At 39.0% G+C, this 16,735-nt stretch overlaps 2 protein-coding genes across 9 annotated transcripts in view; one reads left to right on the top strand and one right to left on the bottom strand.

Moving 5' to 3' along the window:
* The window catches only part of fmnl1a (formin-like 1a), a 17,029-nt gene extending 13,397 nt beyond the window's left edge, over positions 1–3,632 (top strand). For both annotated transcript variants that reach the window (XM_016529601.1, XM_016529600.1), the window contains exons 21-26: positions 606–735; positions 819–982; positions 1,075–1,176; positions 2,582–2,680; positions 2,836–2,941; positions 3,104–3,632. In XM_016529601.1, coding sequence (XP_016385087.1) covers positions 606–735; positions 819–982; positions 1,075–1,176; positions 2,582–2,680; positions 2,836–2,941; positions 3,104–3,168 — 666 coding nt within the window. In that variant the 3' untranslated portion in view covers positions 3,169–3,632. The remainder of the gene's footprint in view (positions 1–605; positions 736–818; positions 983–1,074; positions 1,177–2,581; positions 2,681–2,835; positions 2,942–3,103) is intronic.
* Positions 3,633–5,627: 1,995 nt separating this feature from the next.
* srcin1a (SRC kinase signaling inhibitor 1a) overlaps positions 5,628–16,735 on the bottom strand; it is a 115,236-nt gene continuing 104,128 nt past the window's right edge. For 6 of the 7 annotated variants that reach the window (XM_016529502.1, XM_016529503.1, XM_016529501.1 and 3 more), the window contains exons 17-18: positions 13,350–13,463; positions 5,628–8,863 (exon numbers count right to left, since the gene is read on the bottom strand). In XM_016529502.1, the coding sequence (XP_016384988.1) occupies positions 8,414–8,863; positions 13,350–13,463 (564 nt within the window). In that variant the 3' untranslated portion in view covers positions 5,628–8,413. Of the gene's footprint in view, positions 8,864–13,349; positions 13,464–14,641; positions 15,377–15,477; positions 15,520–16,735 lie in introns of all 7 variants that reach the window. The other variant, XM_016529505.1, reaches the window with a different exon arrangement.

Raw genomic sequence — 16,735 nt, 5'->3', positions numbered from 1 at the left:
TGTGTATGTTTATATATACATAATAAATATAAAACTCTCCCAATTTTTTTCAGTTATTATATATATATATATATATATATATATATGAAAATTGGTGTTATTTTAGTATACTATTATGATTTTTATTTATTTTATAGTATTATATTTTATTTCAGTTTACATTTGTTTTATTTCAAGAAATGAAAGTTTTAAACTACAATAACGCTGATTAAAATTCATTGAAATATATATCAAAATTGACAATTTGCAGGTTATTTGTAATTTCAAATGAAATGGGTCTCAAATAAAAAAAAATTCTTCTCACATTTTTGTTTACTAATTACAAAGACTGATAAGAAACTAGTCATCTATCAAATTTTATATTATACATTTCCATACATGTTTACATTCATATTCACATAATAATTGCTGTATAAATATATTGATCTGATTCATTTCTTCATGAGGATATTTACCCAAAATAAAAACAACTTCTGCATCTACCTTACCTCTATTTCTACCCTCTACCTTTGCGATAACTTCATCTCATCTCTGCATCTGTCCTTGGTGGCCAAAGTAAAATATCCCAGTGTCCTCACTCAGTCTCACTCTCTTGTGTCTTTCAGCTGTTGGACACTAAGTCCACAGACCGCACACAGACTTTGATGCACTTCATTGCGAATATGGTGCAGGAGAAATACCCCGAGCTTGCCTCTTTCCACACTGAACTCCGCTTTGTAGACAAGGCTGCTCTGGGTAAGACATACCATAGTTGCTGTGCATACTACAAACATGGGGATACATCGTCTTTTCTCTTTCTCACTCCTTTGCTCTCTCAGTGTCTTTGGACAGTGTGCTCCAGGATGTGAGATCTCTGGAGAGAGGGATGGAAGGGACCAAGAAGGAGTTCCTGGTGCAGGACGACATCCCGGCGCTGAAAGAGTTTGTTAAAGCCAACAGTGACGTATTAGACTCGCTTGTTAAAGATGGCAAGACAGCACAGGTGAGAGCACAGTGTATGCTCAACGCACACAAACTATTTGACATTAATTCTGCTTAATTAGTCTTGCTGACTTTTTCTCTTCTGCCAACAAGGAGGCATACATGTCTGTAGTGGAGTACTATGGAGAGAATCCGAAGACGACACAGCCTTCCATGTTTTTCCCATTCTTCATCAGGTTTATCAAAGCTTATAAAGTGAGAGATACAGCAACATTTACCCACATGTTCATGTCAACACATACACATAATAACAAAGCCGTTATTATTTGATTGTTCACATGCTTATGGGAATTGCTTAAAGTACTGTAAGTACAGTAAAGGGTTATTATGGGTAATGAAAGGTTCATTTTGGTTTTGGGAGTCCCCAACAACAGGTTGACATGCATGCAAGGTCAAAAAACACTTTCATTTTCTTATAATATGCATTTATTTTTTTTACCTTATTTTGACTCCCAAACGATTCTCTCAACGATTCATTTTTCCAAACCCCTCCTTTGCATGACGCTAATCTGCGGTGATTGGTCCGATTGGTCTCATTTCATTTCCATTTCATCATGCCTGTAATGCTTTGTGTAAAGCCGTTACCAGGGTAACAGCTATTTTTACCTCTCCAAAAGCCGCATCTAGTGGCAAAGAATGAATTTGCATTTTCATTCAGACCAACGGAGAAGGGTATAACTGCAGCCTGGAGATCTCCAAATGGGGGTGGGAGCTACAAAATAGGGCGTGGCTTCCTGCCATTGACAGACAGGCACATGACACACATGCGCAATTTTCCCCCTAGGGCGTGGCTTCCTCCCATTGACAAACAGGCACATGACACGCATGCGCAATTTTTTCCCCCAATCCACTTCAGTGCAAACTCCGCCCCACAGCTGATTCTAAAGTTTTTATTGGTTGTGTCAATTAAAGTGTTGATTTCCTACACTATGCTACAAAAAATGCTAACCCCTAAACCTACCCCACACACCTGACCCTAACCTTAACCAGTGAAACTGACTGCACGGCGGGATTGGCGCTGAATAGCGTGGTAAAGAAAGTTGCAGTTCAGGAGACAAACAGTTAATACGATTATGCGATGTAACTCCCCAACCGGACCTCACCTGACAATGGCAACTTTTTAAGTTACACCCAGCGTCACTACCCGCTACTACACTGTGAATTTCGAGCCCTGGGATGCCACCCATTTTGGAGGTTCTGCCCACTTTTGGAGTTCACACCCCATTTTAGAGATCTCCGGTCTGCAGTTATATCTACTTGGACCAACGCGAAAAGACCAACAAGTGGGCGGGCAATATGCTAATGTTTCATTTTGCCGTCAACATGAAGCGGCTTGGGATTCGTTTTAAAAAACAACTCGTTTAAATAATTCAGAGTCGACTTTCTTTTGAGAGACAATAACTTTATACACGGTTTAAAACTTTGCAGGATGTTTTCAATCACTTAGAGCTGTGTTATACGCTGCATGAAAGGTAATTTAAAAAAATCCATAATAGGGGCACTTTAAAGGAGCTGTGCTCTACACAATGAGCAAAGATACCGCAAGCATTTCACCAATTTATTATTAATTACTGTGGTGTATTATTGTGTCACACAACAGCAAGCAGAACAAGACAATGAACAGAAGAAGAAACAAGAGCTTGCAGCAGAAGAACAGGCAACCCCTTCCCCAAAGAAGAAAGATAGCACTCCTCAAAAGGTTAGAAAAGCGTAATTCTAAAATATGTTTGTAATTTTATTCATAAAATATTTTTTTAATATATCAACTATTTGGTTATTTTATTTAAATAAAGCATTGACTGGAACTGCACACCTGAAGTTATTCCCCTGAAAACTTTTCCCAACTATGATCAGGGTCCCATGATGCCCAAAATGCCTCAGATGGACCTGATTGCAGAGCTGAAGAAAAGACAGGTGAAGCCTCAAGTCACAGACGGGGCCATCGAGGGCATTATAACAGGTAAAAAGGTTACAGATATACAGCCAAAATAGTCGTCATGTCAATATATACCTTAAGGACGTTCCTTATGGTGTAAACCGGCAAGAGCGATTGGCCACCTACTACTCTATAATCTATATATTTTTAAGAATTTGAATTTTATTTTTCATTTGTCTGCGTCAGATTTGAGAAATTCACCCTACAGAAGAGGTGATGGTCGGAGAGCAAATCCACGACAAGACAACTGAGGGTTACCTACAGAGACTTCTCTCCTTCCCACCGGACACTTCTGTACTTAACACCTGGTCTTATTCTTTATATACGTAATAAAACATTTTCAATCTGTACAGCGATACAGAAAATGACTGCCAAACATGCACAACAACAGATGCTGTACACAAACAAAGAGTCACACTAACAGACACCCATCATCACACACGCTTGCATATATGCTCTGATACACGTAACCCTTTGAGAATGTTTAAAATAATTGTACATAAGACACAAAAAGGATTTTTGTACCATCGCATATGCTCCTGAATATGTAAGCAATTCCTTGAGCTTCAATTTTCACGTTTTGCTGTGTTTATATTGCTAAAGAAATTGTAAAAAGTGCTCATAGATGAAGGCACTTGTAATACAGCCTGATAATAAATAATACCCTGATGATAAGAATTCTTAGATATTTTAATAAAACAGTGAAAACATTGTACAGTAAGACACATTTCATTCATTATGAGAAACCAAAAAAAGACTCCGTAGAAATATTGTCATAGAAGAGAGCTGTACTTTATTAGACACACAACCACAGCAAGTATGTACAAAAGGTCTCAGCTCTCAACGATTTCTCACAGGAAAAAAAATAAAATAAAGTCACATTTCTCACAAAGTTATCATGGCATCCACACTGACAAATTAATTTCTTTTTCTTCTGTGTCTATAGGTGTTTATATATCTTGTTTGTATATAGAGTGATTCTCAGTTGGTATATTACTCTACTCTAGAGATGGGAGGGTCACAGCGTGGGCTAAGGGCTCGCACCATTACTAGTGCGCTGATGGTCAGAGCTGAGTTTAATCTGCTCAGTAAAACACACTCAGAGCTTGCCACTCAAGTCTGGTTACCACATCACCACAGGTTACATTAAGAGTGGACATGCCTGAGCCACAAAGAAATCAGACATAGAAAAAGTCACTTTGACTCTACAGCTGTGAACCTCATATCAGTGCACTTGACCTCACTATTCTCTCCGTTGACTTAAAAAAAAACCACGTAGATAACTTTTTTTTTTTAATCATCTGCACCGTGCGATTGCTTTTAGAATGTACATGCATTGCTGTAATTATTTTTAAAACTTTTAATATATACCTTATAACTCCATCTTTTAAATAAAACTTTTTTTTCTGGACATAATTTTGTAGGACTCTCTAATAATTACGGTTTTATTTACACGCTATAGTCTTTTCATACTTTTTTTCCTTTGACTCTTTTCTAGTATTTTATTATTATCGTTTTGATGTCAGAATTTTGTAACATCCACACATCCATGTAGAAAAAAATCTCACTTAAGGGACTAAAGAGCTCTGGTAAAATATTCTACATAAAGACATTCCATCATAGAATGTGCTTTCTCCAAATTACTCTTGTGTTATTTTTGGCCTGGTAAACCAGACATAACTAGCAGAAGCATCCAGCTCCTCCTATTTCCTGCAGTCTTTCCGGGGGAAACTCTAACCTGCAACTCAAAATTAGTATAATGTGGCAGAAACACTTGTGCAACTGTTTCCTTGACCAAGGCATTTGTACATTGAGAGTTTAAACATCTGTTATTCAGTAGTGAAATGAAATTGCAGACTTACTCCCTACCACTAGAGGGCAGAAGAGGGCCGTGACAGTTCCTTTACATTTGCCATTATCCACATTGTTCATTTCGCTCAAAGCAAACAAATTAAGAGTTAGCAAATGACATTCTCAGGTCACAATACAGATTTGAGCTTCATAAGTATCAGCAATGAACCCGATTTTCACTCGGATCACATTAATTAAATTCTTTTGAATGGCTAGCTGGATAAAGGCTTTTTCAGAATCACCCAACACTTAAAACAACTCAGAAAATTAACAAAATATCAACCTGTGGTTAGATGCAGCTATACTTTATACATGAACTGGGCTGTACAGAGTAATATTTTCAACTCAATATACAAAACACTTCTCTTATGAATAAATAATTTTCTAGTGTGCTATATATTTCCTCAGGATTACAAAAACAAAAATATGTACAAATAAATCTGTTAATATAAAATCAACAAACAAAAAATATACAAACGCAAATCTCGCATCATACATTTTTTTTTTTTTTTACCAACCATGTTGAGAGAAAAATAAATGACTAACTTTAAAGATGTATTTAAATATGATGTCTGAGCTGTTATCTTACCAGGTTTTGAGAGAGAAAGATTCTACTTCAAAAAGGGAGATTTCACCACCTTCCTACATTTATCCATCGCAGTCAGGGGGTCAAGGCTGTACAGAGTAATATTTTCAACTCAATATACAAAACACTTCTCTTATGAATAAATAATTTTCTAGTGTGCTATATATTTCCACAGGATTACAAAAACAAAAATATGTACAAATAAATCTGTTAATATAAAATCAACAAACAAAAAATTTACAAACGCAAATCTCGCATCATACATTTTTTTTTTTTTTACCAACCATGTTGAGAGAAAAATAAATGACTAACTTTAAAGATGTATTTAAATATGATGTCTGAGCTGTTATCTTACCAGGTTTTGAGAGAGAAAGATTCTACTTCAAAAAGGGAGATTTCACCACCTTCCTACATTTATCCATCGCAGTCTCTGAGGGGGTCAAGAAAGTATTTTCTTAGCCGTGGCTTTACTAAGAGGATGAAGTGTACTTCCTGACAGGAAGTGCTGTAGATTCTTACCATCTCCATTCAAGCACGAAACCCGCTTCTCGTTTCTGCGAAACTGTAGCCGCAAGGGTAACGTTTTGAACATTTGAGAGTGCTCACTGCAGCACCAATTGCTAAATTTGTCTCATTTGCTAGTTTGTAATAATAGTTCGGTCTGGGTCCTTAAATAGATCGAGCTGTGAATTTGATGCTTGCTGTGAACTTTCCAGACAAATCTAGAGTGTAAAGAATCTGGAGTATAAATCAAGTTTTAATCATTTTAACAAAAGTAATTTTAAGGAATTTGCAAGCCACTGCTCAACTTTTTGTGTAACTAGCTGATCCAGGCATGAATTACAAATAAAGCTTTGTTTTCTCTTTTATTCACAGATGTTAAATTCAAACAACATGGCTTAAATTAAGACGTTTCCGTGCATGCAGCAGCCTAAGCTTGACCTTTTTGCCTCTGGCAGCACCTCCCACGTGAATTATTATACATTTCGGACATGAATTACAGGCCGATTTGGCTGCGAGACACGGAGTAACACCACTAATCTCTCCTCTGACCATTTACGCTTGACGTCGACCTAGTGCTTAAGCCATTATTTTAAACCCAGCACCCCAAGCAATCAATTTCACACATTCGTTTCGTCAGAAAGCTGGAAAAATCTCCCTTCTTGCTCTATTCATCTCATTCTATTCCACTCTCACTCACCTTTACACATTTAAATTCTCTGGGCTCATGAGGAAACCTGCAGGTTGTCACATTGACAAATTCACAACATAGGAATACTCTTGTGAGAAGAAAAAAATCTTTATCTGTGAGTGTGTGTGTGCGTGTGAATGTCATGAGGACTGGAATGAGAAAAGAAGATGGGTGGGCAGAACCAGAGCCTCAATGACCAAAAAAAGGATGCTCTTGCGATTTAGTATTATGACTGTGGAGAGCAATGAAACCAAAGAACGGATGTGATATTCATATTTGTACCACCATTCTAGGTAATCATAAACTGGCATACATTACATTACCTTCTAAAAATGATAGTGAATCTAAGTGTCTGTGGTTTGATAGAAAAGTAAGCGGACGGTTTGACTGGCTCATTAGAAGAAAGGATGAGTTGGAATGTTGTACCGCACAGATGTCTTCCACTCGATGGATCACGTCCACGGGCATACGTGCTGTGGAATTACCCTCAGTCTTCTAGCTTGTGCAACCCCTACATGGTGAACCTAACCATCTGTTTGTTCATTTTAAATTGGAATTCGGTTTCACAATCTGGGAGGCCCAAAGGTTAAGACAGATTGTGCCGAATGTTTGATGATTGTCAGATTATTGTACTTTCTCTAGCTTCTTGTGCTTCTTTAATGACAAGAACAGGGGAGTATCCTATATCCTTATGTAGGAAAACTGTGACTGTTATGAACTTAAGAAAACAATAGCCTAACAACACCATCCCATAATAAGTGATTCAAAAAGCAGGCAGCCCTCCACAATTCCTCTGTTGCCATGACAACTTGTGCTAAGTTACAGCAAACATGTAAAATGGCTGTATGAAGACCTATTTGAGTGCAAATGAGAACAAAAATAGACTCTTAGGCAGTGTATGTATATCAAAGGAATAGTTCTTTGGAAAATGAAAATTCTGCATGAATTGCTTTCTTCTGTAGAACACAAAAGAAGATATTTTGAAGAATGTTTTTGTCCACACAATTAAAGTCAGTGGAGTCCGAAGCAATGTATAGACCCCAGTGACTTCCATTGTATAGACAATAAACCAAGACATTTGCAACAATACAAGAATGAGTAGATCATGACAGAACCTTCATTTTTAGATGAACTATCCCTTTAAGGGGGTGTATAATCATCAAAATGTTAATCATAGCACCAATTTCAGTTATTTTCCTTTAGTAGTAGTACGACTGATAGCCAAAATCTACATTAGAACGAGCGATGCTGCCTTAACATTAAGCTTTTGCTGTTATTTTTTTAAACATTCCTTTCGTTGATATAGATATGAGCAATAAAACTTCTCGACAAACACCGACTACTACAGTACTCACTTTCGATTATTGCAACTCTACTTGGTTTTACATAGTCTTACAGTCTTGATTTTACACTTGATGGACATCTACCGAACTCAGCTAGATCTCCAACATGTGAGATTTGGCAAATGAATGAGGGTTTGGGTTTGGTCCTTCCCCAGGCCTCCCGTGGGTGGTGTGATGCTGGCTGTGCAGTGGAGCTGGAAACAGGCTGGTGGTGAGTGTCCAAGCCCATCTGTTGGTTCTCTAGTTTGGGGAACTGGCAGAAACACAGAGTAGGTATGGTTTACAGTTTGGATCTGTTCACAAACTGAAGAAGAGTGAACCTATGATGCAAAGCGGTAAGTCATCCGCCTCCGTGCCCTACGTCACTGTTCTCCGCAAGGCGTCTTGGTAGGGATAGTCAGGGAAACAAAACACTTTAGAAACTAAGCCTCCAAAAAAACCTTTCTTTTAGGTTAGTAACATTTCAATTCATCTACTTGCGCTGTCCACATCCTATATATGGATAATTTCCAGCCACATCCTCCTTAATCACTATCATCTGGAGTCGCCGTCTTGGGTTCAGTCTTGTTCCGCTCCAAGCTGCTGGTGGCGGAGGGTTTCAGGGCCAGCGAGGACGGACTCAGTGAGGTGAGAGCGGAGGGAGATGAGGGCGAGGAAGAGGAAGTAGGTGAAGTCGGAGAGGGAGGGGAGCGGCCATTGGAGATGGGAAGAGGAAGACTTGGGGAGTTGAAGTTCTGCTCTCTGAGAAACCGGTGTTGTCTTAAGGTGGATGACAGGAGTGCCTCAGCTGAGAGGCTGGATGCGGAAAGGCTAGCCAGAAGCGCTTTGGCCTGGTTGGAGGAGGCCGTCAAGGAGGACAGTGCCCCCTCCTGGTTTCCCAATCTGGAGGGCAGGTGGCCAAAGAAGCTTGCTGCTCTGGTGCTTGCGAGGAGTGACTCGGCTGCTCTGGCTCTGCTGATGTTCAGACTCAGAGCCTGAGGGGGTGGGTGTTGAGGGCAAAAGTAGGGGGGATAAAGGACAGAAGAGTGGGTAGAGAAGAACAGAGTAAAAACTAAGAACATTTTTGGAGGCTTTTAAGGTTTGGTTTGGCTGCAATACGTCAATCTCTCTCACAAGACACTTTCTCTAAGGAATGAATGAGGCTCTGGTGAATATTGACAGCTGCATGATGTTTTTTCCTTAAAAGTATACAGGGTTGACTAGGAGGAACTGGGTGAAGGATTGTGGGCTTCAGTCAGGAGATGCTGATGAAGAAGTGGTGGTGAAGACGGCAGAGGAGGAGGTGGACAAGCTTCGGTCAGGTCAGGTTGGTTTGGGTCGCTGGCTTCTGCTCACTGGGTCAAGGAGTTGGACGTGAATGGTTGCCATGAGGGCCGACGAAGGATGGCAGGTAGTGGTGACAAAGAGGAAAATGCAAGAGGAAGGGGACAATGGGAGGAAGGATGGAGACAAACACAGGACAACATTATTCAGGTTAGGATCATTCATGCATGATGCTAGCCTGGTACACAGCTCTACATGTGGATTTTACCACATGATGGCGAATCCACGTACATTTATAACACCCACAATGCATTATGCTAGAAGAAACTGACCATTTGACAAGATCTTGGTGGGTTTATTGAACATGAGCTTATATGCGTCTCTATTACCATCAGTCACTCACAAACACTCTTTCGGTTCCTGTGTGACAGGACGCTGAAAGAGTTCCATTGAGATCTGCTCAAACTCTAATCAGTTGTGAGGGAGATGGATGGACAGCACGGATACAAGGAGTGAAGAGGAGAGAGCGATGAGGGTGAAAAGAGAGCCCGTGTCTTTCCACATGAAGTGCCAATTATTCCACCCTGATAGAGCAGAAAAAGACTCTCCATCTCTCTCTCGCCCGTACCTCTCTTCCCTTTAACCTTCTCCATCTCTTTCATTTCTCTCACTCTTTTCCAAACCTGCTGGCCCATGTCCTTTTCAAAGAGCCTTCTCAAAAAGTCCCTGGAGAACACAACTATGATGGAGATTAAAATAGCTACTGCTTTTGCACAGTCATAAGGAATACATTTCCCTTTTGGCCATTTCCCACTTACTTTCTCTGCCCTTTTAAAATGTATGTGCCACAAGCTCATGTAATTGAGAATAGACATAAAGCTGTTGAAGGAAGTCATATGTGAAATGAAAATGGGAGCTAGGGGGTACACAAACAACTTCAGATAGAGATAAAAAAAGATACAATAACAAATTATGTGTAACATGAGTTTTTTTTTTTTGTTGCATTTACTAAATTGAGAAAACCAATTTTGTCTGCAAGACTTGTGAATACTTCATTCTACTGACAGCATAAAAGTTTTAAAAGCTTTTGGGAAAAGAGGTTACACTTTATTTTAAAGTCCAATTCTCACTATTAACAAACCATTAACTAAGAATGTTTCCTCAGTAAACTCCTAATTTGCTGCTTATTAATAGCTAGTAAGGTAGTTGTTAAGTTTAGGTATTGGATAGGATCAGGGATGTAGAAAATGGTCATACAGAATATGTGCTTTATAAGTACTAATAAACAGCCAATATGTTAATAATTGGTATGCTAATAAGCAACTAGTTAATAGTGAGAACTGGTCCCTAAGTGTTACCAGAAAAAACAAAAAAAATTTACAATACCATTCAAAAGTTAGGGTCAGTTATTTTTTTTTGTTTTTTGGGGGGAAGAAATTAATACTTTCATTTAGCAAGGAGGATCCATGTGACAGTAAAGACGTATAATGTTACAAAAGGTTTCTGTCTCAAATAAACATTGTTGTTTTGAACTTTCTATTCAAAGAACCCTGAAACATGCATTACAGTTTCTACAAAAATATTAATTAGCAACATTGATGATAATAATAAGCAATAGTTCTTGAGCACCAAAAATATTAGAAATATCAGAATGACATCTGAAAGATCATTAGACACTGAAGTAATGGCTGCTAAAATTACATTTTAAAATATATTAACAGAAAACTGTTATTTTAAAATGTAATATATTGCATTTTTGATCAAATAAATGCAGACTTTGTGATGATCATAAGAGACTTATTACCAACCCAAACTTTTGAAAGGTGGTGTACATATAATTTACAATTAGTCCAATAAAGACAGGGAGAAGAGGTCAGAAATGGCAAGTGAATCAGACCAAAAGAGAGCCGTGATGTGTTAATTTACTTTAAGCAGTCAGGGAGAGCAATCATTTCAAAGATGAAGTCTTTTGAGAGAAGGCTAGAGTACAAAACTAAATAAAATGTGGATGAGGCCGTGAGGCACAGTGAAAGGCACAGCAAGCAGAAAAAAGCCTCAATGAAATGATGAGAGTCCGGGTGAAAAGATGAGTGTGCATAAATGTTTGTATCCATTTGCTGCTAAGAGGGTTAAGACAAAAAAAAGATATACGCAGTCCACTTCAAAGGGAATAATTAGCTGTTAGTCACTGACAAGACTAAATCCTGATCATATCCAGCTTAGCAGGAGTGCCTATAACAGCAAATATGCTCTCCTGTAATTATAGTTGCAATGAACCCTCTGATCTTGCTCGCTCTCTTGCCAATATCTGCTTCTCTCTTCCTTACCCATAAAATATTAGATTCTTTTCTAATATTCATGGCCTGTTGAACAGGGGCCAGATTTATTAAAGACAGAGTGAGGAGATTTACAGAGCACCAGCATATCTATCTATCTTCTCCTTACCTACAGCACACAGGCCCATAGCTGTCCGTGTGTGCGCGTCTTTTTCTCCCTCTAATCCATCTTTCAAACCCTCCCCTGTTTTCTCCACCTGTCTCATTCACTTCGCTTATGTTGTAGAGCTCACATTTCCCTAGTCTCTGGCTTCATGCTTTCTCTCTCCCCCTTCTCCTGAGACCCACCTGTCTCTGGTTTCTTTGTTCTGTTAGAGGGTTTTAAGTGCACTTTAGAGTCCCAAATGTTCTGCGATTGACGCTCCGATTCAGTTTTTCAAAGCGTCACTGCTAGAAAGTTCTCTCCCAGCCTCACTTCACTTGTGACTGACACACACAGACAAACGTAATGTGCATATACACACACATCTCTCCTAAGGCTCTCGGCAATAGTCTGAGCTGTGGAATCTGAGCTCTGAAATGCCCTCAGACAGACATTATGAATTGGTTTCAAGCAGAAAATGATCTTCTTAACTTTCAGCAAACCATTTTAAAAGTTAATACAAACTTACACAACAGTAAAGCTACGAACAAGTTCTAAGAACAAGTTTAAAACCATGTTCCATGCAAAACCAAGACTGAAAAAAGAACAAACCAAATAGAGACCAAGACTACAGATAGACTAAGACTAAACTGGGACCAGACTAAGCCTAAAATCAACACTTAGGCTAGATTAAGACTTGACCAAAACTCTAACTAAAACTAAATACAAGACTAAGACCAAGTTTAATTTTTAGGCTAAACTAACAACAAACCAAAACTAAGATTAAAGATAGACCAAAACTAGACTGAGATTAGGCTAGGCCTAGATGTATTTGAATAGATTTGAAATAGACGTTTACATACCCTTTGCAGAATATGCAAATATGTTAATAATAGTTATGCAAATATGTTAAAATAAGAGGGATCATGAAAATTCCATGTTATTTTTTATTTCGTACTGTCCTGAATAAGCCAATTCACATAACAGATGTTTATATTTTGAACAGGGTGATGTATACATTTTTCTTATTTTGTTTAAAGACCATATTTTTTTTCATTTAGCACTGCACTTCAGAAGCTACATAAATACTTACATGTTTCCCAGAAGACAAAAGAAATACAATTTACCCTGATCATCCAATTCAAAAAGTTTACACCCGCCGATTCTTAATGCATTGTGTTGCCTTCTTAAGCATCTGTAAATGTTTTCACCTTTTGTAATAGTTAAGCATGAGTCCCTCAATTGTCCTCAGTGTGAAAAGATGGATCTCAAAATCATACAATCATTGTTAGAAAGAATTCAAATATACAGATGATGCCGGAAAACCAAATAATGTGCAGGAGCTGGAGGATTTTTCTGAAGAACAGAGGGCAGTTTAATCATCCAGGAAACAACACACAGTATTAAGATTCTTTTATTAAGTAAACTTTTGAACAGGGTCATTTTTATAAATTCCGTTATTATTTTGACTTGTGGAGTATATATAAACATCTATTATGTGAAATAGCTTATTCAGGACAGTCCTAAATAAAGAATATCATGCAATGTTCATGATCCCTCTTATTTTGTTTAAATTATTGACATTTTGCATATTCTGCAAGGGGTATGTAAACTTCTGAGCAAAACGATAGATAGATAGATAGATAGATAGGAATGACAGAACAATACACTGAATAATAGAAACAAAGATAGAACCACAGAATGATGGATAAAACCATGGAATGATAGAACAACTGATATACAGGACAACAGACAGACAGAAAGAAAGACAGATCATACCTGCTGTTGACCCTGGTTCTTAAGGAAGTCCTCTCTCTGTCTGCTTGTTTTGCTCTTTTCTAATCCGCTCTGCTGCAGGTGCTTGAGACGAGACAACGCCTTTCCACCGCCAGTCTGAGAAGGATGAGAGAGAAGAGGAGATAAATCTGTGCACTATATTTGGTAATATTTTCCATCCAATTTCCAACAGTGTATTTGCCATCACCAGCAGTCAAAGGAAGTGCTGGAGGAGAATAGTGTGCAAGACAGGCAGGAGGGTGATGTGTTTTTAATAGAACACATGCATCTTAGCACAGTCCTCTCATTCATTCTCACACACACAGACACATATTACCTATAATTTCTTGTATTAAATTCAGAAAATATAAATTATACGCCTCTGCACGTATGTTGACAAAAGCTCTCAGTGCAATACAAAATAATGAACACTTTCTCTAGTCTGTTTTCTCTCTGCATATATTACCTACACAAGATCAAGCACTAGACCAAAGTCTAAGTCTAGTGTGTGTTTTATGCAAATGAGCTCCTCACTGAACGAGGGGCTTTGTAAGAGGATCTAATGCTTGCAATCAGGTGGACCTGCGGTTGGCAGGCTCCATCTGTCCTATGAGAAAAGTGTGCAACGACCTAGAGCAAGGGGCTTGAACACACCAGTTAGGAGGGGGGATGCAATGCTGGCTTGTATACAAATGTGTGGGCTGAAAGCAACACAGTGGAAAACACAAGTGACTTCATCCAAATCCTTCCCTTCTGTCACTCACAGACATCAGCCCTGTTCTCAGCGGAGCTGAGTAATACACATGACGTCTGGTGGATCGCTGCTTCATAGCGGTTTATCCTGACAACTAGTCTCTGAAGATGAAAGACAAATGCAAGAGGAGACAATACTGCATAAATTACGCAACAAAATCACTTGAGTAGTTACGAAGAGCTTCCCTGGGCTTTATCTTTTTACTTTACAAGAAAACCACATATAATGTCTTATGTACCAGAGGAAAATAAGACAAGGGGAAAGTAATCAAATTGCAAAGTCATTTTAAGAGGAGAAAAAAAAAGAGTAGGCTAATAAAGAAGAGGAGGAAACAAGAGAATTTATTGTGCGAAAGATACAATATGTATTTCTACAGAGGCTGGAGGCAAACAATTTATCAAAGCATTTGCAAAAGAGAACAAACTGATCTAGTTGAGCAATCCAGCGGAAGAGACCAAAAACCTTCCACCAGATAGGAAGAAAGAAGATGGAAAAGACAGAAAGACCAGGGCTGAAGAAGATACTGAAGGTTAGGTTGAACCTTGGCTGTGGATGTGCTGATGCAGGACGGTTTAGGTGGGACAGCGGGTTTGTTTGTGTCTCCTCCGTCTGCTGTATGTCGAGAGCTGCCGGATCTCTGCGTCTGGACGGACGCTGGGAAGATATTCCCTGTGTGAGGATCAGTGCTGAACTCCATCAGGCTGAGCTCCAGCTCACGGATGGTTTCCTCCAGACTGTCCAGACGACGGTACGTGCTGTGGCAGATGTCTTCCTTTTCCCCTCCAACGCCTTGAGTGCGGATCAAACCCACTTGAGATGTCTCTACGGGCCCGTTTTGCGGCGAGACAGACAATGCAGTGTCCGACTTTCTCGTTCGCTCTTCTTTCTTTCCTGTCGCCGCCTCGAGAGACTCCTGAACCCTTGGCTCCATCCTCAGGGGCTGTTTAATTGCTCTCTCGCTTGTTAAGGGCGGGCACGACTGGGTCACATCCTGGACGGGACTCTGGAGCTCCCTCTGGGCTGCATCCAAGTCTTGTGATCGAGGGACTTTTTGGCTGGCTGACAAGTCTTGTTTCCATAGCGGCAGACGGGGAGTCCTCACAATGTGGCTGAAGTAACTTACTCTGATGTCATTTCCAGTGTTATTGTCTTTAACTGTCTGCGTGCTGTCAGACCGCCGGGTCTCTGCTGAGTCCTCAGAGGGGGACATGGGGAGAGAGTTACACTCGGTTAAGACTATCTGGGGAACTGGAGTGGAGGACATCCCGTGCTGCATCTGCAATTTAGCAGGAGTAATTTGTATACTTAACCCATGAATGTGAATCATAAATGTATGACGTTGTAAGGTTAATGTAAAGGTGGCTAAAATAAACTTACCAGAAATTCCTCTGTAAAATCACTGAAGTGCTCATCACCACCCTTAGATGCGATCAACTGTTGGCACATATGTAGCGTAGCACACATACAAATACAAAATTAAATAAAGAAATCACAAATATTTAAACGCGTTCAACCAAGAATAGTTCACTCAAAAAACATTCAGTCCTCATTTACTTTTACTTATATTACTTACTTATATTTACTCTTTTTCATGTAATTACAATGTTTCAATGTCTGAATTTTAAAAAAATGCAAAAGAACTATAAAAATAGTTCAAAATAGTCAATTTGACTCATGCTAGTCTGAGGAACTGACTACAATCTACATAGTTATTCACTCATAATCTTATCCTCTATTTTAGTTGTTAAAGGGATAGTTCACCCAAAAATGGAAATTATGTCATTAATTACTCACCCTCATGCCGTAAGACCTTCGTTCATCTTTAGAACACAAATTAAGATATTTTTGATGAAATCTGAGAGCTTTCTGACCCTGCATAGACAGCAACACAACTGACACGTTCAAGGCCCAGAAAGGTAGTATGTACATCGTTAAAAGAGTCCATGTGACATCAGTGGTTCAACCGCAATGTTATGAAGCTACGAGAATACTTTTTGTGCACAAAGAAAACAAAAATAACTTATAACAACTATAAAAAATAACAACTATTCAACAATTTCTTCTCTTCCACACACATGCATTGTGGTACTCTCATGAATGGCGGCAGACTGGCCCAGAAGAGAAGAAATCGTTGAATACATTTATTTTTGTTTTCTTTGCGGACAAAAAATATTCTCGTAGCTTTATAAAATTACGGTTGAACCTAGGGCTGCACAATTAATCGAAATTAAATCGCAAAGGCAATAAATCGTGATTAGGCAGAAGCTGCGATTGTCATGCGTATCTTTTAGTGAAGCACAGTTCTGTGATCAGTAGTAAAGCTCTATCCGAAAGCCAGAGGGCGCTCCATGACAATCGCGATTAATCGCGTTTGATTAATCGTGCAGCCCTAGTTGAACCCCTGATGTCACATGGACTATTTTCTTACTTCTTACTCTTATGTTCTTACTACCTTTCTGGGTCTTGAACGTGTTAGTTGCATTGCTGTCTATGCAGGGTCAGAAAGCTCTCGGATTTCATCAAAAATATCTTAATTTGTGTTCTAAAGATGAACGAAGGTCTTATGGGTTTGGAACGACATGAGGGTGAGTAATTAATGACAGAATTTTCATTTTTGGGTGAACTAACCCTTTAA

This window comes from Sinocyclocheilus rhinocerous, unplaced genomic scaffold (assembly GCF_001515625.1).
Source record: "Sinocyclocheilus rhinocerous isolate Xijiao unplaced genomic scaffold, SAMN03320098_v1.1 scaffold481, whole genome shotgun sequence".
Lineage (NCBI taxonomy): Eukaryota > Metazoa > Chordata > Actinopteri > Cypriniformes > Cyprinidae > Sinocyclocheilus > Sinocyclocheilus rhinocerous.
This window is presented reverse-complemented; position numbering and strand designations above follow the sequence as displayed.